This window comes from Contarinia nasturtii, unplaced genomic scaffold (assembly GCF_009176525.2).
Source record: "Contarinia nasturtii isolate CC-2019 unplaced genomic scaffold, AAFC_CNas_1.1 Cnas_scaffold_533, whole genome shotgun sequence".
In the NCBI taxonomy this organism is placed as follows: domain Eukaryota; kingdom Metazoa; phylum Arthropoda; class Insecta; order Diptera; family Cecidomyiidae; genus Contarinia; species Contarinia nasturtii.
The window spans coordinates 2,600,617-2,624,459 of NW_022197885.1; the positions used below are offsets into that span (position 1 = coordinate 2,600,617).

Consider the following 23,843-nt stretch of genomic DNA (forward strand, 5'->3'; position numbering starts at 1 on the left):
ACGGCATTTTTTTCCTTGTGTTCATTCGGTTTATATGTTTCAATGTTTATCCTCCTCATTTTGTGTGTGTCGAGTAAATGTCGAATGGCTTAATAAAGCGATGAAATTTTTATTTTACCAATAAAAATAGCTTCACTTCAGAGACCATTTCAAACAATGTTCTTTTTTTGTTTGTTTTTCGGTTTCCTCCAGAAATAATGAAACCCAACACACAAAATATATGTTCTGCGAATTGTTTGATTGTTTCAGCTCGTTCAACAAGATGCAATAAAAAACAAACATTCCTTAAACTGCCATTAATTGCTGCAATAATTTAGTGAGGAAAACAATTTGTCTTTCAAATTTTGGCCAGTCCGAATGTTGTGTGTGTGTGTGTGTTTTGAAGTGTGTTTGCAATTTCACATCATCTCAACTAACAAATGATATAGAGAGTGAGAGAGGAGAAAATGAGAGAAGATTTGAAGGCACAGGATTATGTTCATAAAATTACAGTGTTGCTGAATGCTTGCTTGCTTGATGAATTTCAGAGATTTTATTAAGTCAAACGAAGCGAACGACAAAATGATCAAAAACATGAAAAATGCGGTTAATTAGCTAGTGCTATGTATAGCAATCAACCTGAGAATCATTTTATGTGGTTATGATGCGCGCGCGCACTCAACCGCTTCAAACGGACAATATAAATACAGAGAATTTTCAAATGAAACGAAAAAAAAAACGAATTGTTGACGGCAAGAGGAAACCGATTAGGAATTGAAACGATCCCAAAAAGCAGAACGAGTAAGAAAACCGAGCCAATAACCGAATTTCATGAGCCGCATTTGTATCATTTTGTCAGCAATGACAAATTGCTGTGGTTGTTAATTTTTTTTTGTTCCTCGTTCATTTTTTTCCGTTCGTTTAATGAATGCAAAACGGAATCTCTTTCTTTTTCTTTTGAAACTTTCGGAAGAAAGAAACAAATCATGTCAAATGAAATGTGTGGCTGGTATATTGCATCAATCTATTGACATTCGTTTATTCATGATTCATTGACAACACACATTTATTAAACAGCCTAAACTTTGCTTTACGCCGAATGTAAATATTAAAACAAAATCAAGAATGATTAAGATTTTTTTCTCAACTTTTTTCTCCCGTTCAGAGGCATCAATCGTTCACAACTCTTTGAACATTTTTTATCTTGATGGACCTACTTAGCAGTTAAACAGTTTGTTCTTCTGTGTTTTCCACGTTCATTTTTTTCGGGTTTATTTCTTTGTCATTGTTTCATTAGTTCATATTTTATAAGATCGTCTTAACTGCTTGTTTGGTCATGTATCTTCATTGGTCTTTGCGCTTGGATTCTTTTGTTTCGTTGGCCATTTTTTCCCCGGCTTTTGTGCGTGTGCATTGTTCTTCTTTTTCTTTTCTTTTTCTTGTGCGAGTGATACCTTTTTCGGTTAGTTAAGTCAATATTGTTGCTGTTTTTGTATATATATATTTGGGCACCAATTTGTTGTATATTTTGAATTACATTTCCATTCGAATTTTCCCAGACTTTATTAATATCGTATATATGTTTTTTTTTTTGTCATAAAGTCATAAAAAAATGTTTTATTTTATTTTATTTTTTAAATTCGTTTGTATGTTGTGTGTGCGTGCATTTTTGTATTGTTTCAATCGAGATGTTCTTTTGTAATTGGGTGATCTAATACACCTGTCTTTGCTACTTGCTAAGACCTAGCGATTGCTCGCCAAGGCTAGTGGCCATTTTTTCTTATTTCTGAATGAGTTTGGTGCAGAAAAAAATACATACAAAGAAATTGGACGACATCAGGAGTGGGTCGAAATATGAGTGAAAGAGCAAAAAAAAATGATTTGATAAAATGACAGTGTTGGGCAAGAGAATTGAACTCAAAACAAATAGAAACATAGCATACACAAATAATAGCATGGCAAACATTGAACAGTGCATAGACTAAATAACTGGTATTCATTTTAATGCTATTGTATACGAACATATGCTATAATTAAAGCTGAAAACCATTCTTGATCACATTGAACAATAGCATTCAGTCTCCGAAATGCACATATTCTCCATAACATTCCACATTCCACTCTATACAAAACGACCGCCCGCCCGCTCGAAATACATAAATAGCTTAATTTTTATCGTTATTCGAAAACGCACGCAGACATGAACCGAATGCAAAACTTAGCTGAAAACAGTTGATTCGTGTGTATTTCGTTGCATCGCATGATGAATGGAGGAAATTCGACAGGAAAACGGATTTTGTTTACTTAAATTTTAAGCAAACAAATTGCATTGTTCAGTTTTAAACTAAGCGGAATTTTGTCGCTGGAGGAACAAAGACACCAAATTAAGTAAATATTTAACGATAGAAAGTTCTGCTCCATTTGAGAGAAAGACATACAAAAAATGAAATCAATAAAATGTTAACTAGTTGAATTATGTGAAAGGAAAAGGGCAATGCGATCCACATTTTTTTTGTCTGTTTAAATGAGAATATCTTGTGCACTCGTTATGCGTTGTCAACGGCCAATGGCATTTTGTTTTCAATTGGCAGGCATAAAGCGATTCTTTGTGGCGTCTTCAAATGTTTTCAAAAAAAAAAAAATGTATGATGAATATGCACAGAATACACAATTATTTCCCACACTTAAGAATTTACAACTTTTCCATGAGTGTTAATTTCTCGGATCTATGTCTTTCGTTCTTTCTCGCAATCGTAACTCGATTTTTTTTCCGAAGCGCTTCTGTCTTCAACTGAATCAAATCAAATGCGTTGCATAATTAGAATTTTATGTCAAACGATCACAGGTGTCTGAAATTTTATGTTTATTTAATTATTGCCACCGGCCAATGGCAACTGCATATATAAAAGCCATTCGATCAAAATCAATGTCTCATCTGAAAACAGTGAGTGCGTGTATGCACAGTGCGCACACATCGTGCATTGAATTGAATACTAATTGGCCATCACAAGCACAAAAACTTTTGGGAATATTGTTCAACTGATGTTGTTCGTTGTTGTCGTTGAAAGAATGTATTTCCATTTTAAGTGAAGCTCGATAAATTCGTGTGATATTTTGATTGGTGATCGAATTGAAATTTGTCGTTTGATCGATGAAATGCCCATTTATATGTACAATTGGTTCCACATTTATCGGACATCGGCTTCAAGTTTTGATATTGAATAATGGGTAATAATTGAAACATTTGCTTGACATAACACTAAAAACGTGCCATTTTATTTTGCGCTCGTAGAAATTCAAAAGCCGTTGCTACTGCCATTTTTTTCCGGTAATTTTTCAATGGAAATAAAGAACCATTTGTTATGACCATAAATATAAACTTCATTATTGATGTGAAAATGCATGGGAAAAACCTCTCTCTTTTCCCTTCAGATCTGCTATCAAAATCTATAATTATTTCATTGAAACACTTTCATCCTTACTTATCGTACACGTAATGTCTCCCTCTTTGTGTCGTTTTGCGAGCAAAAAACATTATCATAAAACCGTTAGTGTTGCCAACACATTTGGCACATACAAAATTTACCAAAAAAGATCCTCGTTTCGATTTACTGTTATGCCAAACCGTAATTAGCATATCAACATTGTAAATTGAATGAAGAAAAGATGAATTTGAAGCGACTGTCGAAATTGAGCAGAGAGAGAGAGAGAGAAACAATTTTCATCCAAAAAATTAATTAGCGAATAAAAAAGTATATATATTATATATATAAAATGTGTATAATGGTTAATTGTGTTGATGGGACCAGAAGCAACCAAGCGATTCTTTTATTTTCGTTTCTTTTTTTGAGAGAATTCGAAAGAAGGTAAAACACATTCATTCGTTTTGGCTCATGAATATCTATGCATATAAAAATAAAAACAAAAATATTGTTCCATTTTTTTTTTGCACAACACAAATAGTTCATTCACAAAATCGAAACGAAACGAACAGAGAAGTTAAAAAAACCGAACTCACAATTCGGGGGCTCATGCAATTCCCAAAAAGGTTGCTTGAATACCATATTCGTTAAAATTTTAATCATAGATATGAATGCGTTTGCTCACTCTCGTTTTGCGCACCACATACACACACTCACACACAATCAGACAATTTTTTTATATTAACATATTTCGTACGGAATTCACAACCTTTCATTTCTTTTTCGGTGTTTCTTTTGGCATTTCTTCTTGTGTTGTGCGTTCGTTTTTAAATTGGATGAAAACAACATTAACCGTAGTTGGAGTGTGCACACGCGATAAAAATCCATGGCCAATTTGTACGAACGCGGTCGCATGATATACTATTATGGATGGATGATTTTTATGATCGGTTTATTTCGTCGTGTCGAAGCATTTGTGTGTGTGTGTTTTTTTATTCATTAATTTTTTGTCCAAAAATACATTTTTTTTCGGGAATTTCATAAACTGTTTATTTGACGGTTATTCATAGAATCTGGTTTATTGCGTAGTGTCAAAATCAATGTATTGTGAACAGGTAATAGAAACGGACACGTGTTGATATTAATAATTGTGTTTGTTTTTCAAATGAGCTTTTTCTTTTTCATTTACGACCAAAGTGCTAGACTCTGAATTCATAAAATTAACTAATTTCGTCAATAAAAAAAATATGACTGCTTAAATGAAAATATTTTTAATTGTCTACTTACGTGCATTCGTTTGGTGTATTACATTGACCATGCTGTTCGTTACAACCGGGTGCACATCGAGCTGTAAAGAGAGAAAGATAGAAAAAAAAAACATCCACATTTAGAAATATTTTTGCAGTAAACTAGAAAAAAATATAAAAGTCATAACTCTGTTTTAATTAAATTTTGTGAGTATAATGTGTATGCCAAATTCATTAATTTTGACAAATATTCTTTAAAAGAAGTCGATTGTAATATGTTGTATTGTGAAAATTATGCGACATTGTTTTGACATGTAAAGTCAGTGTAAACCGTCTGGTAAATTCAATTCATTCAGCGTAAAATTCATTATCTTCATTCGTAAACAAACCATATAGGTATGGTTTGTCGCCAACTGCATTTTATCGACAAAAATGAGCAACAAGCGAATATTTCATAACAATTAAATGCCCGTATGCGTTGTAATATTGTTCGTCATTCAATACGCGTGATTTTGTCCGTGGAGTATGTGAGACCAGCATAACATGCGTCGAACCATGTTGCGATAACAGGACCAAAATAAGAGAGCTAATTTATAGGCGACCAACAAAATGAATTCACATTCGTTGTAAACAACAAAAGAAGAGAAACATAAAAAAAAGAGCCCACAGCATGTTTATCAATGGGCTTAAATAGTGCGGAAAGGGAAAGTTTTGATAAAAATTCACAAACAAATGTGTTAGAACAAAATAAAAAGGGTTTTGCATAATACAAACGTGCAAACAATATTACAATATTATTTTAGTGTCAATTGAATGATTTGGGTTCGATTGAATTCATAACCGTATGAAAATGAATGGTGCAACAAGCACATGTACAACAATGATATTGTACGTGTATGGAAATCATCCTGTCAGACATACGCAGTCTGCATTCGTCAACAATAAAGCAACAGTCTTCAGCAGATGCCGAACTCCAGTAGTGTTGTACACACACACACGCACACACTCGCATGTAAAGAGTGACAATAAAACATGGCGACGGTGTATAAACAAATTATGGTGGTGGTGGCGGTGGGCAATAACAACAGCAAAATATTCGATTCGTGAGAGGTGATCGACTGATCGTTTATTGAATAGCCATGACCCTTTCGTCAATTTACCACCTGAATGCCTCTTTCCGGCGTGCACATTTTCTGTACGATGTGAATGAAACGCGTGTATTAACAATTGCTTACGATATTTTACGCAGTTCGAAATTCTTTACCTGATTATATTTACATTGCATTTTGCTAATCACGTGGCGCATTCAGTACGCATAGAATTGTTTATGAAAATCGCTTTTGTTTCTCTTTTTTTCGTTTTTCTTTTTCGTTTTCAATTCTTGTTTCAGCTGTCCCTCATTTTTCTGTTGTATCGGTCGCTATATTTACAATTATTATCATATCTACAACTTCTGCATCACTTAGTTCTGCTTTAAACATCGTAAATTATTTTATAGTAACATGTAGCTCGGTTTGTTTTCATTTTTATATTTATTCTATTCTCCAACGACGGGAGAAATGACAAAAAAGGTATGCGCTCGAAGTGTGCGCGTGTGGAATAATTTCTAGTTGATTTCCAGCAGAAAGAGAATTATCTGGCTTGCGCCATTAGTTTGTTGCAATTTTTTTGTTGCTGTTATTGTTATGTTTTGCTATTTACCACCATTCCGGTGTTGTGCTTATGACGCCATTTTTCCCTTTAAATCTATTGGATTACAGCGTGGAGGCGATGAACACGCAAAATGAGACTTGCATTTTAATTACGTTTATTGGTTTTCAAAACACTTGTTTTTTTCATTCCATTTTGATATGGTCGTACAATTTTGTTTTTTCCTGCTTTTATGCCCATTTCTCTTTGCTGCTGTTGTTATTGTTTACTGTTACACAGCACTGGTTACGATGATGATGATCTACAATGCATTTTAGAAACATAGATTGTGCCGGTTATCGTCAATGTTTTCTCCCTCACAATTTATGCTATATTGCATTGCTGATTGTTCCTTTTCTGATTTCTTTTGACCATCTTCACATTTCCACGATTTTTTTACTCGTCTTACATGTACGTTTCTTATTCGGTAGAGCGTTTAATTCACTCGGCGAATGCTGCATATTTTATGCACTTCGCTTTTTCCTCTCTTTTTTCCTCTCTCTCGCTATCTCTTTTGCTCTGTCTCTCTTTAAATTGGAAACGATTCTTTTTCAAATGAAATTCTTGAAAAATGAAATCTACCTTCACATTATAGATTTTATTCGAATAAAAAACAAAATTTCGACGGAAAATAACAGGAAAAAATCGTAATCTACTCCGTCTGACTGCAGGCTGTGCAGATGTTTTGGACAAGAAATGTTTTTTTCCACTTCGGTTTTGTAAATTGAAAAGCAATTTAAGTGTTAAATGTGTTATCCTTTTTTTATTAGCCGAAGTTTGGTAAAAAAAAAGAGTAATCAAGTAAAAAACCCTTTTCTCAGGAGGAACCAAAGGAAGACACGTCGATCATGAATTTGATGTCATTCGTTAATTACATACTTTTGACTGTCAAGCGCACGTTTAGTGTTTTATCCAAAACATATGGAAGATTATTATAGTGTAAGAAGTGTTCTATTTTTAAAAAAAAAGAAGGCGTCAGACGAAACTTTAAAAAAAGAACATCTCCAAGTGTGTACATATGTGGACATTGGGAACAAAAAACACACAGAGGCAGAAAAAAGCAAAGACGTTGTAGAACAAGGTCTGTGTTGCAAGGCGATGGCAATAAATCAGCCATCGAACAGTCGATTTCCTTAATAGAATTCATGCTCATTTTCAAAGTCAAGAACATAACGTGAATTTCACACATGCGTGTGTTTCAAAGATTCTGTCAACCGAGAAGTGAATTTAATGAAATAATTTTCAGCAGACATTCATTTTGTCCGTTGGAATGTTAAAGTCGAGTGTGTTTCCCAGAATTTTTTTTGGATATTTTTTTTTTCATTTTGTGGTTTCGTTGAATAATGAACAGGGAAAAAAATTGGAAAATTCGAAAAGCCGTGAAATTTATTTGTCTACGCTTGTAGATTTAGCGTTGACGCTGCCTTTTTTTATTTTTCACTGGATGATTAAACACAAAAATAACATGCGAAAGGAAAATACTTTGATCAGATTTTGTAAGCGACGAAAAAAAAAGAAGAGAAACTATGCATTGAAATAATGTAAATAATCGACGACGCACCAAACCCATCACACAATAGCAACAATTATCGAATCTATTGGGCAACATAATGGTAGCAACTACAACAATGCCAAAGGTAAATAATCAATTTGTAATCAATTAAATATTCGTTATAAAAGCTTACGGAACGAATTCAATCTGACAAATGTGGAAACGGAATTCGGTTGGGAGAAAGAGAGAGAGAGGAAGATTGAGATTGAGGAGATAGAGAGCTCGAGAATTTGTTGATTGATCAGAGAGATGTGGTTTTGTTGGGTGGTACATTTAGTCAAATGAAAGCAATATTAATGCGTTGATGTGGAAACACACAGTGAATATGGTAATTATATCATTGATGCGTTGATTTGGTAAAATTAAAATGCAAGAGTCTTTTCTTCACAATCAACGGCAGACAGACACAGTAATAGCAGCACCAACAGCAATGAATGTGACGAATGTTAAATTGAAAATGTTGAGATTATAATGGTAGCGAAGAATGTGTTGGTAATATTTTGTGCTCTCTCATTCTGGCCATTTCGACGCTGACCGTGAATTCGTCGACCATATTTCAAGATAAATCAATGAAGTCGGATGAATAATTTATGGTAATAAAAATCCATTACATATTCCTTCGTTTTGTTCATTGTTGGCGATCAAGTGAAGAAAAAAAAGGCAAGCGTTAAGACTAACAATAGGTTTATTTTTATGTTGTGCGTTTGTCTGTAGCAGTCATTGCAGGTGAACACAGTGGTGATGATAATTTTTTTTTAAAAAAAGAAAGGGTAAAGAAAAAAGCGATCAAATAATAAATTGATGATAGAGATATCTAGAAATGTCAGCAGCTTCGAGGACATCAATCATGTATTTTGTTTTTATTCATTTCATTATATTTAAATGGTTCTAAAAATAAAAAACCATTTTTTGATAAGGGCACATGAATAAACAAGATACGAAAAATGAGACATATCAAAAAACGGCACCCAACACAACTTTATTTGTTTTCTTCTTTTTTTTGTTGTTGTTTAATTTTAAATTTGAAATCGAAACTCATCATGTTTGGAGCATAAAATCTGTGGGATGCCCGCATCATTTCATTAAAAGAACATCGTAATGCGACCATAAGAATATCGACGATTCATGCAGTAGCCGGTTAACATATATAAACGTAATACCGTGCCCATTTCATTTGATGTGTATAAATGAAACGAAACGGAATAGCAATATCATAGTCACAGCATGCTGTTAAGATTGATTTTTAGAACAGTTTTACCATGAGTAATCAATGAATAAAACAAATTTATTTCGCAAAATAAAATGATTGCCAACATATAAAATGAAATGTCTTGCCAGTTGTTTCGCATCACACGAAGAGGAAAGAAAGACAACAACATTGATAAAACAAATCAAAGAGAGAGATCTCAAATAGAGAAGATCAAGTTCAACAAGTGCTGGAATGACGAAGCCGAACAGCATCGATATATACATGTACACAATTATATCATGTATAACGCACGTTTATACACGGGGAGATACGGTGATGCGCGGAGATGGCAATGTGAAGTGGACACCCAACAAACAAAGGAACAAGAGATGATGAAACACGAGAAGAAGCAGAAGAAAATAACAAGACAAGAAATAAGACGAAGAAAAAAATACATAAAAAGAAAGAAAGAAAGCAACAAGCATTCAAGACGATGCATAAGAACATCGCTTTAGCTAAATAGCTTTAGATTAAAAGTTCCCATCGTTTATAAAACACATTTAAATGCGGTTGCATCCATCGGCGAGGCTGCAATTTTATTTCTATTTGTCTTGCTCGTTGTAGTGTTTTTTTCCCTTCTTATATTCCATCTCGGCGTTTTGCTGCGCAGCAAACGACTTGAAATCCACTTTATTTTGCGCGCGTTCTCTCCCTCTCAACCATCTCTTTTACTCCGTTCATTTCTTGCGCATAAAACAAACATACACGTAGCGGCTATTCGATGCAGACAAATACACAAAACAGAATTATATTCTGCGAACAGTTTTAAGAGACTTTTGAGCATCGAACAACTACCGTTTTTCGATACATTTATATACGATTTGTGAGTGTAGTTCGAAACATTCCAATGGCTTGGGTTTTGTGAGTTTGTGTTGTATTTCTAACTGCAGCGGTGGCGTTTCATGCGAAATGATCATTTTGCTTTTATTTTGTGTGAACGTTAATTTAAGGACTACTCCATCTAATATTCTCCAAAGTTTTCAAACGGCAAAGGATTATCTTTTTTTTCCTCTTTGAATTTCAAATCAACATTTTTCTACAAATCAACAACTAACACAAAAACCTCAATAAAAATTGTGAAGTAGCAAAAACAAGCGTATGAAAAAAAATGATCGATATTTTATTTTAAAGTAAAAGGAAGCTACATGCGTTTGCTTAAACACGTAGAAAAAAACTGCTTCCTTTTCATAAAAAAAGGCGAACGCTTGATGATGCTTTAGGAAAAAAATCGACCGTAACTCTATAGAAGGAGTTATATATGAAGAAAAAAAAACCGAAATTGATGAAAATCATCTTTGAAATGAAACACGAAATCGAAGATCATCTGTTATCGTTTTGCCGTTCTTCGGTTCTCACGTAATAAAGTCAAGCACACATTTTTTAGATCTCGCAACGAATTATGCCATCGACATTGATGCAAAGAAGGCAACGACAACAGAGAAGAACAGAGAGAAGATAACATACTCAAAACACATATTCAGGCAAAGCATCAACACCAACACGATCCTTTGTGATCGAGAGCGATGCATGCGTATTCTGCACAAAAACCATTTGCCTTACAAAAACGACGAACGAGAACCAAATAAGCAAAGAACTGATCTTTCGAGTCGCAGCACACACGATATATACGTATAAAAAGAGAATGAAAAAAAAAATCGCTTACACACGAAGAAGTGGATGGAAGAGGAGAAAAAAAAGGAACGCTTCTGGCCTGGGAAGTTACCGAAAAAAAGATGTGCACCTTTTTGTCTTGATATACTTCAGCTGGCTGCATTCAAAGCGAAAAAAAAAACAAATATATACACATATATATATATAAAACCGAAGAGAACTCAGAATAATCAGTAATCACATATCGTTCTCTTTTTCTTTTCATCATTTTTTTCGATATTATTTATCCATCGAATATATCGACGAGTCAGAAAACATCGATATCATACTGACCCGTAGACTTTATCGTAATGCGTTCGAAAGATACGAATAACCAAAGAGGGAAAAATATCGTGTAAATTGGTTCAAATGAGTGAGACGCAAAGCTACCCCCATGGGCATGAATATCAGTAGTAATATTACACGTTGAAAACATGTTGTTTTACTCAACTTCTTCACTTTAATCTAGGCTATTTCGCTTCCTCAAGGCATTACGAAAAAAAATCTCATTTATCCTTTCACAGCAAATGAAACTATATTCATTTTTATTCAAGAAATAACAAATCAATGGCTATTGGTTTTCAGGTGCTGCAGATGAATTGAGTAGTGGAAAATTGAAAGTATTTTGGGAAATAATTAGCTCATTAGCATTCGTAATAAAGCCACTGTTTTGCAGACTCCTTTTTTCTTGAAATGTGTCGAGATTGTGTGCATGACAAGACGATGGTTATTTCCATACTTTCTCAAACCATTTACTCTTCCGACGTACCAAAACAGTGTCCAAACATCAAACATGCAAATGTGGATGTAATTTGTTTCTTCTTCTTTTTTTTTAAATGCGGTTGTATTGAAAACACGGCTGCTATGGTAATCACTAATGCGCGATGGATTTGTTAACTTAAGAAGTTTAAATCGGTTTCAAATAGCGGAAAAAAAACGTTATGAATTGAACAAAGATGGTTTTTCTTCGAAATTGATTTTTTTTGTTTTCATAAACTAAAAGTGCACTCACAGAGTGAAGACTTAAGAAATTTATTGACAATTTAATTTTTGGTGCGTTTCATTTCACGTTTCATCGTTATGTTAAAAGTGGCATGTGAAAAGTAGATGCACCGTTGTTCGCCGTGTGGTTTGGTTCAGTGCATGTTCCAATGAAAACACTTCTTGCATATGACAATAACAACAACAACGACGTTTTCCGTGATATTAAAGAGCAAGACGCAATCATAAATTGAGAAGATTATAATGAAATTATCGTATTTAATTTTATTTGAGTTGCTGAAGTGGTGCGCTTGAGAGCCCGATTCATGAATGTATGCTTATCTCTTTCGCTCTCCATGTATGCAAAGTGAGTTGTATGGTGTGCGTGCACCGGAATTCGATTAAGATAATTCTCTTTCTTTTAAATGCTCCGATAAATCGAGTTGTTTCTTTTTATTGGTTTTACTCGTTTGAATATGTACAGCTGAGAACAAGAGTGCATTTGCATAGTGGGAGCTGTTGAACGGTACACGTATACAAGCTCATGTAAATGCATACACACATACATCAAGTGACTTGACTTGCATTTGCAGCAAGTTTAATTGACGCCTAATTGAAAGCAAATGCGACGTTAATTGACATGAATTCGTCTGAATTTGACTTGAGATGGCTAGTTTTCTTTTATCATTTGTATTCTAAGAAGATAGCGATAGTTATGATTTATGCTTATTTCAAAATCATTTTTCAGCATCAATGTGAGAAAGCAGTGGAATCAACGAAAAAAAGAGCAACAAACAGAAGATTTTCTAAAAAATAAAAATCAATAGCTCATTCTGTGTAGTGTCCGTTCATTTTGACTCCATTCATTCATTCGTTCATTCAACGGAATTTTTAAATATGATGATTATGTGGCTGGAATTGAGCTTGATACGTTCACAGTGAAAAATCCAAAGATACCCAAAGAGAAAGAGAGACACGAAGATAGAGAGAAAAAAAGAAATGATGAGCATTAAATAAAAAACCATTTAAACTATCATTTGGCATAACAATGGCACATTTGTGAACAATGCATAAAACGGGGGTAAAACTGTATCATTTCATGATATCAAGCTATGAATTAGTCGAAATAACAACAACTACAAAACTAGAATAAATAAATTTCTTCATTAAAATCAAATGTCTTTAGCATCTCTTTGCAGTTGGAGTATTTTGCTTGGTTATCGATGTGCGCCGGATTGCTGTTCATTCTCTTTGTTTCACGTATTTTTTTTTTCGCTACAATTTCCACACAATGTGTCTTCAACGCTCATTCATTATCGTACACGTAAACAATAAATTTGAAGAACGAGAAGAGGCAGCGAACAGAGACACAACGAACAACATACAATAGAGTTGGAGACGAATGAGCGCTGATTTTTGCTACATGATTTCAATCCATGGAAAATGATCCACATTCAACATTTGACGTCTTTATTTATGACGTGTACTTTTTTTCAGTGTATGTTTGTCTGTATCTTTCTTCGGGTTTCATTTGTGCGACTCAACTCGACGCGGCTCATCACATTGTTCACATCTTGTTGTTGTTGTTTTTTCTGTATAATTACAATTCACAAAATCATAACTCTGCGTGGCACTACCGTATTTCATGTTATTTTATTGTACGCTTTTTTTCATTTGCTTCCTTCATATTTTCTTAGTTGATTTTTTTTTTTTGTTATCTGCATTAGCATTAGCAACAAACATTTCATATCTAATTATTTTAATGTGTTTGATCGTCTGTCTCAAAATGCATCATTCACATTGTGGTTGCCGTGTGTTCTACAGACATTCCAATTTATAAAATTTATTTCGGCAGTAACGGCATGATTGTTTTCAAAAGGTGTGTTTTTCAAACGGAAATATTACACATTAGTGGATATTCTAAATGATGCTGGACCAACACAATCATGATTTGTCTAATTGTAATGACATAAATCAACGAGAACTGACCTATTATCAAAAAAAGAATACGTCGAATAAATTTGACACCACAATCGAATCATGCGGCTTTATTTATGGAAATTAACTTCCTACCAGATATATTGGATCGTTCATACATTGTGTGTTTTAATTTGATGTTGTGTTGAATGTGGCTCAAACTACTGTACCTCTCTCCACAATTTTATTTTAAACGATTTGATTGCGTTTTTATAACGATTGCGTGCATCAAGAGATTTAATTAAATTATACTCACTAGAAAACTACCAAACTGGTGTGCATATATTCACATTAACATATAATCACACAGTTGTACATTTATATGATCGACATGCACAGTCGCGCAGAGACGACGGAGACGATATTAAATAAAAAAAAAATCACTTTTTCCACTTTGAATTGAAATTTCTGTGGATATGTCTCAATAATAATAATACGATACTGAGAGCGTGTTTCATTAACTTTATTGGTGAAGGATCTAATAGATTGTTTTCCATACAATTTCATTTAATGTCTGGCTTCACAAATGTCTTTATTTTATTTGAAAATATCTTTATTCCATTTGTGGATTCCATGTCGAAAAAAACACACACACATACTCACATGGAATGGAGGCAAAATGAAAATAGACTATATTAAAATAAGTGTTTGTTTGTCTATCGTTCTCAGCGTCTAAGTCTGACTTAGCTACTGCAAATGCTCATATCAATTCGTTTTTTTTTTGCCTCTCCTCCACTTGTTACGGAGACTGTTGATCAAAATAACAACATTGGTGTTTTGTTGGCGTGCACATTCCACAGTATTGCAGCAGAAAGGGAACGCAAGAGATATTGTAATTATTCGCTCGTTTTTTTTTGTTCCTCTTCTTCTTTTTAAGCGAATAGAAATGGCATATTTTATATAATCAGGTTTATGTTGGTTTGAAATGGCGTGAGTTGATTTTTGTGGAATTTGGTGGCATTTCTCTGAACATACTTGTAATTTAATGACTCTGTCCGACTTTGAACAGGAAAAAGTGTTTAAAAAAATAATTCGAAAAAAAATATTTACCTCTGGTACAATAGTCACCCTGCCATCCGGATAAGCATACAATGGTACCATTTGATGAGCACATGTAGTGGCCGAATTGATCGTCACGTGGCCGGCATAGATCAGAACAATTTACACCATAATAATGCGAATCACATGTAACACGATAATCATATTGAATGCTGGAATATTTTGACTCATGACTACCACCCGTCCAATCCCATGATACACTTAAATTTTTTTGAATCGATAGCTGTTGAATCAGCACATCTGTAGAAAAAAAACGAGAAAGAAAAAAAAAATGTTAAAGCTATTATGCAATGAAACTTCCATCTTAAAAGTAAAATTAACATGAAAGACACGTACAACTTGCTAACTGTCAACATGAATACGTCTATGAACTACTCTGTGCAATTTTTTTTTCTAAATCGATTGCTGCGACATGCATTGATGAAGTCGGATTTCATAATGAAACTCATTGTTAAAACCGATAAAATACAGTCTATAATACATGTATAAAATTGTCGTCAGCTTAAATTCTACCCCGCGCAATGTTCGATTTAATCTATAAAATTCAATGGAATATACTTTTTACATAATCTTTTGATATGATGATTCTTTTTTTCATTGTAACTTCTTGTGTATTTCGTTCGACATAATATTTTTTTTTTCGTTTGGAATTTTTTTTTTGTTGTTAGGCAAACAAAACCAACACCTAAAACAACGTTCATTGCAGCAGCTATTCATGCTTATTGAAAATAAATCGGGAACCCTTTCTTCATTTGATTACATCGTTTCTTTTTCCATCGATGGTATTGTGTACACTTTTTTCTGCTCATTTTCCATTTTCAACATTGTTATTTTGTTTGATCAAATTTGATTTTTTTTTGCCCGTTAAGTTTATTACTATCGAAGAAAAGTAATGCCATGAACTGAACATAAACCAAATTGAATGAAGGTTTTATAAAAGTTCGATCGAGGGAAGTTCCGCATATTGCGACCATGTCTTGGCTTTCTTATTGTATTTGTTTATTGATGTCAATAAGCCGTCTCTTACAATGACAACTTTTTTTTCGCCAGAAAATCTACATTTTTTTTTCACTTTATTGCTGTTACATAGCGATTGCACAATAACAACAAGAATCATGATGTATTCGTTTCCGATGGAACCCCAACCAATATCAAGTAAAAAAAAGCTAGCTAATAATTTTGTCTCGGTGAATTTACAATGCAGAACCAATTGACAACAATATAAAGTAAACATTGCATGTCATAAATAAAGATTATAAAGAGATGGAGAGAAAATTCAGCAGTCTGATGACATTCGGTACAGCTTTAGTTCATTGGAAATATGACAAAAGGACAAATAGCGTTCGTGTGTTTGTGCAGAGAGGAGTCACAAATGTCCTCGTCGAGACAATTGACAACATTGTTGCGGAGACCGTTATGCATTTGCATGTAAAATGCATTTATATTACAACATAATGATCGACCATGGAAAACTCATGGCAATTGGTTCCTTCACAAATTACTAGGTATTGGAAATGCCCCTTCTCGTTCGAAATGCATGTAAAATATTACACATACACACATGATTAGTTTATAAAGCATTGAAATCTTTTGACAACAAAGTAACTCGGTGTACATTTTTATGTAATCATGTTTCGTCTTTTTTTTATTGAGTGTTAATGCGTTGTTCATTTGCATTTATGGTCGAGGATCCGATTGATTTTTTATGCATCGAATTATGTACGCTACAAACTATTTGATTTTGGTTTATTTTTTTTCTTCTGTGCACTGATAAAGACGAAGCTATCACAGCCAAGCTATCATTAGTGTGTGCACACAAAGAGGAGACGAAGCAAAGGCAGATGTTTCAGTCAAGTTCCTTTCTTCTGTCGACTATTATTTGGTTCCAATGTGTTGTGTTCCAACACATATACAACACATCCAAAAAAAGAGAATACACTGTTGTGAACAAATCAATGAGTTTTTTTTTTTGAAAGAAGGAGAAGAATAAGTATAAAATGTAGGCGAACAAATATGGCTTGGCCTTTGTCTAGGATCGAGTTTAGAATAATGCGTTCGGGTATAATAGATTTTTGTGTATTCTTTTTTGCTGCTTTAACTCCTTATTATGTGTACGATATAAAAAAAAGTCTTTAAGAGAGCACATCGAAATGGCGAATGAATGTGAAAACAGCCGAAAAGAATTACTTTTCGATGCATGAAAGCATTTTTCGAAAATCCTAAAACTACTACCACCACATACATTCATTCATTTATATGGCTTAACCAAAGATGACACAATAGCACACGGATTCCAATGAGCTCAATAATAAAATGTTTACATTTTGAAATACCCATTCTCAGGGACATATTTCTATGAGAAAGACTGATATGACAATAAAAACCGTCTTAGAGACCCAGCAACATGATTTATTACATCATTTCAGATATTTTATATCTAATTAAAGGAAACATCCCAATCGCTTCAATAAATAATTTTGTGGATTTTTTTCCTCTCTTCATCATATCACTTTCATCATGTTTGTGTCTCAAACTTTGTGAAACATCGATCAGGATAAATATTTCATCATTTTCGGACAGAAGCTAACAAATGCGAAAAAAAGGTATATTTTTATTGTGGGATCGGGAATTGATATTTTTGCAATCTGTTTGCGCGCATATGTTGCATAAATGATGATAGCATTCGCAAAGGTAATGAAAATAAATCAACAATCACAGCAACAGCTTGACTATTTCAACAATTTCGAAAGCAAAAATCAACAAAAAAATGTATATATCTGTTTTTGGTTCAGTAAAACAGCCTTCGGACATGGTATAAAAATCTACCTGTGTTTATGATACGTAACAGTTGGGCATGAGAAAAAAAAATGAAATAGGAAAAAAAGAAATGCGTCTATCTGTAATCACGGCTAGAGACCATTTTAAAAGATAAGATGAAGCCAGTCATTTCTCACCGATTTCAAAATCAGTTTCAAATACGTATCGTATTGGTACGATCAAATGCGCAGTTGTGACTGAGACAATCGATCGAACCACCGAAATATAGACGCTTGTTTTCAAAAGCCATATATTGTTGTCTACGGTTGATTCTCTGCAGATGTTCCACATTTCGATTTGGATGATTTTGTTTAAAAAGTTTTGCATTCGAACGCAGCTTTTATTTCGGAAATCGGCTCAGCAGTGAAACATAGGAAAATTATTTGGATAAACACTCGTTTACACATACACACAATGTGACTAAAATCATCTGCTGTTGTAGAATGATTTTTTTTCCTCTTGACTCTTCTTGTCGGCGTGCTTTCGATATGCTACGGCTTCGGTACATTTGGACATGTGTCTGTACCTTGTCATGCACATGTGAATGATAACAAGTACGAGGGATCAGATTACAGATTTTGGTGCAATCGTCATTTGTTTGACGATGCTAGGGTTCCAATGCAAAAAAAACACATAGTGCATTTTTTCTTGGTTTTTTTTTAACGACATCACAACAAATGACAAATGGTTGCGAAACAAAGAGAGTGTTTTTATTTGTTCGCTCTTCGACTAAGCGCATTCAAAAGCGTTGAAGAAAACACGGTAATAAATTGGTCAAGGTGGAAGATTTGTTTCGTGCAAAACAACAGTTCTGCACGCACGACTTAATTGTTCATCTTTTTTTTCGGTTTCGGTTTCGGTCATCGTCGTCATTGAATATATTTTCGTTCTTTTTTTGCGCATGGTTCCTAATAAAAAAACAGCCAATATATTATGGTATATGACAAAACATTTGCATACATTAACATGTTTGTACTTCAAAAAAAAAGTCACGTAGCAGTCAGTCACTTCCCTTATAGTCTCGATTATGCACGCGTGTGCATTTGTCCTATGAATTCGTTTAATATGCTAATCGTTGGTTCTCTGTGACTGGTAAACAGACCGATTCAAGAACATCAAAAGCATTTCATTGCTCAAAATAGATAATTATCGAATCACTCAGTATTTTTGGGGAGTATACTACATATGAATGGGATCGATTACGATGAAGAGCGCAGATATATAATTTTTATGACTATACGGCTCGTGGCGTATATATATGTGCATCAAGTGCGTACTTGATGCAACCAACTTGTAGTATGCGTGAGTGTGTATATGTGCTTGTGTGCTTTTTTGCGCTCGCAAATATGGAATATTGAAAATGTTTACCGATAAAAAAAAAACAAGAGACACCGAAACGGTGAAGCGATCGAGCACAGCAACTGCAATCGTGTGCATTTCCACATTTTCATTGCATTGTTGGTAGTTTGTGTTTATTTTTTTTTCTGTTCATGCTCTTCGTTCATTCTCATTTTTATAGTTGTTGATTTTGCGCTCTCGTTCAATTTACATTACCAACCTAATGCTAAACATCTGCCAACAGAGACATGTGGTTGCGCGCACTGTCGTCACCGGCGTTTTCGTGGTTATTTTTAATGTTCTTGATAATCTTTTGGCTGCTGTTGTTGCTCATTACAATTCTCTCCATATTCGTATAAAATGATACATCCAATTCAATTCTGATTTCGTAGTTGCGTTTCACAATAAATCGACAAATGCCAAACCAGCAACGAAACAAATAAAAACAACCCGAAATGGAAAGAGTTATTGTGTGCCATCTTCAAATGCGATTTCGAATGATTGAAATATTTTTAATGTTTGCGACTTGACTTCAGTCGGACAGTGTTTTTTTTTTTCTTTTTCTTATTTTCGCTTTTATAGCATTCATTTAATTTTTTAATTAATCAGTTGCACGAAGATCGAATTGATTGAAAATGACTCGTTGCTCTTTTTATTTCTTGTTTTTACGTATTTTTTTCTCTCTTCGGTTTATATTTGCGTATAGTGGATGTCGCAAATTACAAAAAGAACCGCGTGGTTGTTCTAACGAGAAAAATTAAGTGACATGTGCACTTGTCGTGTGTGTGTCTGTTTGGGTTGTTTTGCTTTACAAAATTTGCATATTTGTACGCGATATGTATAAGTATGGGAGTATTGCTGGCATTCAGCTATTTTCGAATTTGTGAACACATTTGGTTGTTAAGGACATGCGTATGTTGTTCTTTGCATGCGTGACATGATGCGACCTCATGTCATTTGTTTCTTTTTTTTTCATTCTGCGAAATAAAAACAAAGAACATTTCAATTCATTCTCTGATCGTGACGCGCTTGTCTGTTGTGTATTTTTAGAGCGGTCGGATAATTTTTATCTGGCAAGTGACAAAACGACAGTCAACCATTTTAAAAGACGGAAAACCAGACGTATTGCAATCAAAGTGCTACGAATGCAATCGAAATTGAAGACCAAAAGGAAGAGACAACCGGGCGGAATTAAGTGAAAATCCACTTCGAAGACAGACAGACAGCGTGCAAATATTTTCCGCGACACATTTTTCCTAGTTAGTTGCTTGCACATTTTCATGAATGGGATACACACATACGTCACACAAACTGGAGCACATAAAATAGTGCAAACGGAATCTTTTGATATCGAATGAGTAAACGTGGACAAGTTAAAATGAAATAAAACCAAGCGGATAATGTAAATTTATTTCATCAACAAATCGCGAGCATGGTGACTACCAATTGATGATGATGATATAAGCCTTTCTCTTCTTCCTCGCGCTCATTCGACCATTTTAACAAGCGCAAAAAATATAAGAAGTACCAAAAAAGTGAAGAGAAAAAAAAACACCTGCACCTAAGGTCTGTTTATCGGAGCGCAAAACGGTTATTCATGCCGTTGAAGACAGAAGAAAACAGCAATCACATACAACACAGAAGAGGGGAAAAAAACTCCGCACACACAGGTATATATTTGTTTCAAGAAGTTCATCATGAATGCAATATGCGATTTCACGCGAAACCCAAATGGTGAAATCTTTAAATGTAACACCGTCGAGTGAGTAGCAAGGAAAAGACGGCCCAACATCCGATTGGCAGAACCGAAACCAAATGAAATATGTGAAAAACCACACGAAAACAAAACAAAAAAAACAATGCACACTTAACAATATATATAAGAAATGAGCGGCCGCTAAAGAGTTAAACATGTGAAATATTTCTCTCCTTGAGCCATGATTGTTCGCCTTTGTTCGCGTCATTCATTAACAATTTTTTTTTCTTTGCAAAAAACAAAGCTAGAAGAAAAGAGGAAGGTACACACATAAATGAAGTAAATATTACCAAAATGTGAAAATACGGCGGAATGGAGGAAGAGGGAGAGAGAGAAAGAATAAACAATCGACATACTTTGAATATGGCCTGTGGCTATGTCCAAACAGTTAAAAAGGATTTAATATAATCTGCGTACATGTACTGATTGAGCGCGGAAAAAAAGCGGCACCAAACAACACAACCGCACTCAAATGAAACTCGCATCGTCCAAATGAAAAATGAAGACAGATCGAAACCAGTGAAGAAAAACGCAACACCAAAGATAATCAACACGAGATAGAGCATAGCATAGATCCGAATGAGGTTGATGCGCTAAGAGAAAAAAGCGCACAGCAAAAAATTCAGCACACACAGAGGGTACTAAAGTTAAGTGGAAACGTTTAATTTTGTTTTAAAAAAAGTATTCAATGGATTAGAATAGTGGAACAAAAAGGGAAACGAGCAAACAACGAGAGAAAAAACAAAAGCAAAACAGCAAAAACAAATCAAGAAAGGTTGAATGATTTGGGTTTTTTTTAATGAATAGTTGCGTGATTTTTGCATTTATTTTGCGAATTATATTTCCTTTTTTTCTATATGCGATGGTGCAATATTCGATTTTCTCGGCTTTGCTTTGCTGGATTTTCGCCACTGATTGCTTTTATGCTTTATGTGAGCGCGGATTTTTTTCACGTACTGTCGAGACTTCAGAATAGTCGGATATCCTGAGCACCGAGTTTGGTCGATAGATTGGAATTTCTCATCAAATCAACATTCATGAGCAAACTCTTAATTTTCATGTTTTTGCCCGTTCAAACGAAACTTGCTCAATGATCATCATAAATAAATGCAAAAGCAAAGAGGTTAGATTTCTATCTGAATTGCTTGTGAATCAGCAAATAAAATACAAATTAATCGAATCACATCCTTTCATGGCGTCTGTCTTTCTTTGATTAATATCAATGGGAAGGAAATTTTCTCAGCGACATTCTTATTACAAATGAACATATTCCTTCACTAAAGTGACGCATTAATATTTGCAACAATAGCCGCGAGGGAAATGCATGCCGATTGTTTTCTTACTCCGTTGATTCAACTAATAATAAGTCTTCTGGTAGCCACTGTAATTTTGAAATGTTCCAAAAATGGATTCATTCATTGTTTCATCACGGTGTTCTCTCTTTCTCTCATTTTGCAAAATATTTCATTTTTTTTCTCTTCACTGTACTAAGTGTCTTTAATAGACAATTGTTGAAATGTTTAATGTTTGCTACAGTAACAATGGGCTATTTTATAAGTTTGGTAAGATTTTCATGTTACGGTGGCCACCATCTTCGATTCAATGCTGGCGCTGATTGAAAGAACATTGCAAATTTTACTTAATATATGCAATATTCAGTTTACGAAATTGTATTAATGCACTGACGTCGTTCATAATCATTTTTCTTTGCTTCGTTTGTTCTGTTGGTGCGAGTGTGTGTGTGTGTGTCGTTGCGTGTGATGCAGATTGTCTCTTTCATCATTGTGCAAAAGCAATGCCGAAATAAAGCACACCAAATGCACTGTTTCACTTCTCTTCGCCATGAATTTTGTATGTTTCACAATGTTGTATGTGTTTTTGTGTTTTTTTTTCGCCATCTTTTGGCATTCTTCCCGATTTCTCTTTTCCTCTTTCTCCCTCCGACTCAATGTTTGATCTGGAGTGAGGTTTCGTGAGTGCATTATAGCTCTGTGTTGCCGTTAAAACAGATCGTAATGAATTTAATATGTGTGTATTGAATGGAATACGTGTATTTTTGTTGCGCACGACGAACACGAAAAAAAGCGATATAATTAATGTTTCCTTTTGAACTAAAAGATAATCGGCACTCACTATGCGAAAAAACAAAAACAACAACAGCAACAAAAAAAAAACAGAAGAAAAAATGGAAAAAGAAAATATATGTATGAAAGCAACATGAACTACGAAAATCGAAGTATAACAACATTCATTCGCTTGTAAATCAAGAAGAAGAAAAAAATAAACGAGACGAACGAGAGATAATCTCTCAGCCCGAATAATCTCAGGTGAAGTGAAATGAAATGAAAAGTAATGTCGAATGTGCAAAAGGTGAGAATATCACTTGAAATCATTAAATTTATTTCTCTCTCTCTCTCGATCTCTGTTGGTGCTGTGGATGTGTTGTTATTTTATATTCCGTTTCTACTAATCATGTTGTACATAATTTGAACTAAAAATCTTGTAATTTTGTTTTTCTCTTCTTCCATGTTCAGAATGTGATAGCAGTCGTTATTCTGTGATGTGATAGCATCGTAAAAGATTAAATTGGATGAAATACAAATATTATAGAGATGGTAATTAAAATTCTTTTGCAAATTTTGAACATTATGTGAATTGGAACACGCAATTTTTTTTTCGTTTCTTTTTGTATCATCGTCGATTTGAAGAAAGGAAGCAACACTTTTGTCAACTCTGCGATGAAGTTAATCAATTATTAAGTCAATTAAACCCAAAGAGATTTTAATGAGCCTCTCTTTTTTCTTAATGAGGATAAGCGGAGATTTTTTCCCCCTCTTTTGTGTGCATGTGATGTACTCAATTTTTATCATCGACAAATCTCCTTGTATCCTACGTTATTTTTTTCTGTTTCGCCGTTTATTCCTCTGACCTGTGCATCATAAAAATCTTGATCTTTCCATTTTATATTGCTCCTTTCTCATCATGTTGGATCATATTTTGCAAAATCAACGATACCGTAATAATTCGATCGTTACTCTTTTTTTTTGTTCTTTCGAACAGCACTTGTGCAATGACCAAACGAAAAGTCAGTAGACTTTGAAGGCACCTTTTTTTTCATTAAGCACAT

The 23,843-nt window shown here is 34.1% G+C and overlaps 1 protein-coding gene across 1 annotated transcript in view; it reads right to left on the reverse strand.

Annotated features, from left to right (window-relative positions):
* LOC116339560 (neurogenic locus protein delta) overlaps positions 1-23,843 on the reverse strand; it is a 60,859-nt gene that overhangs the window by 4,767 nt on the left and 32,249 nt on the right. Inside the window, exons 4-5 of the mRNA XM_031765513.1 lie at positions 14,797-15,045; positions 4,689-4,749 (exon numbers count right to left, since the gene is read on the reverse strand). Coding sequence (XP_031621373.1) covers positions 4,689-4,749; positions 14,797-15,045 — 310 coding nt within the window. The remainder of the gene's footprint in view (positions 1-4,688; positions 4,750-14,796; positions 15,046-23,843) is intronic.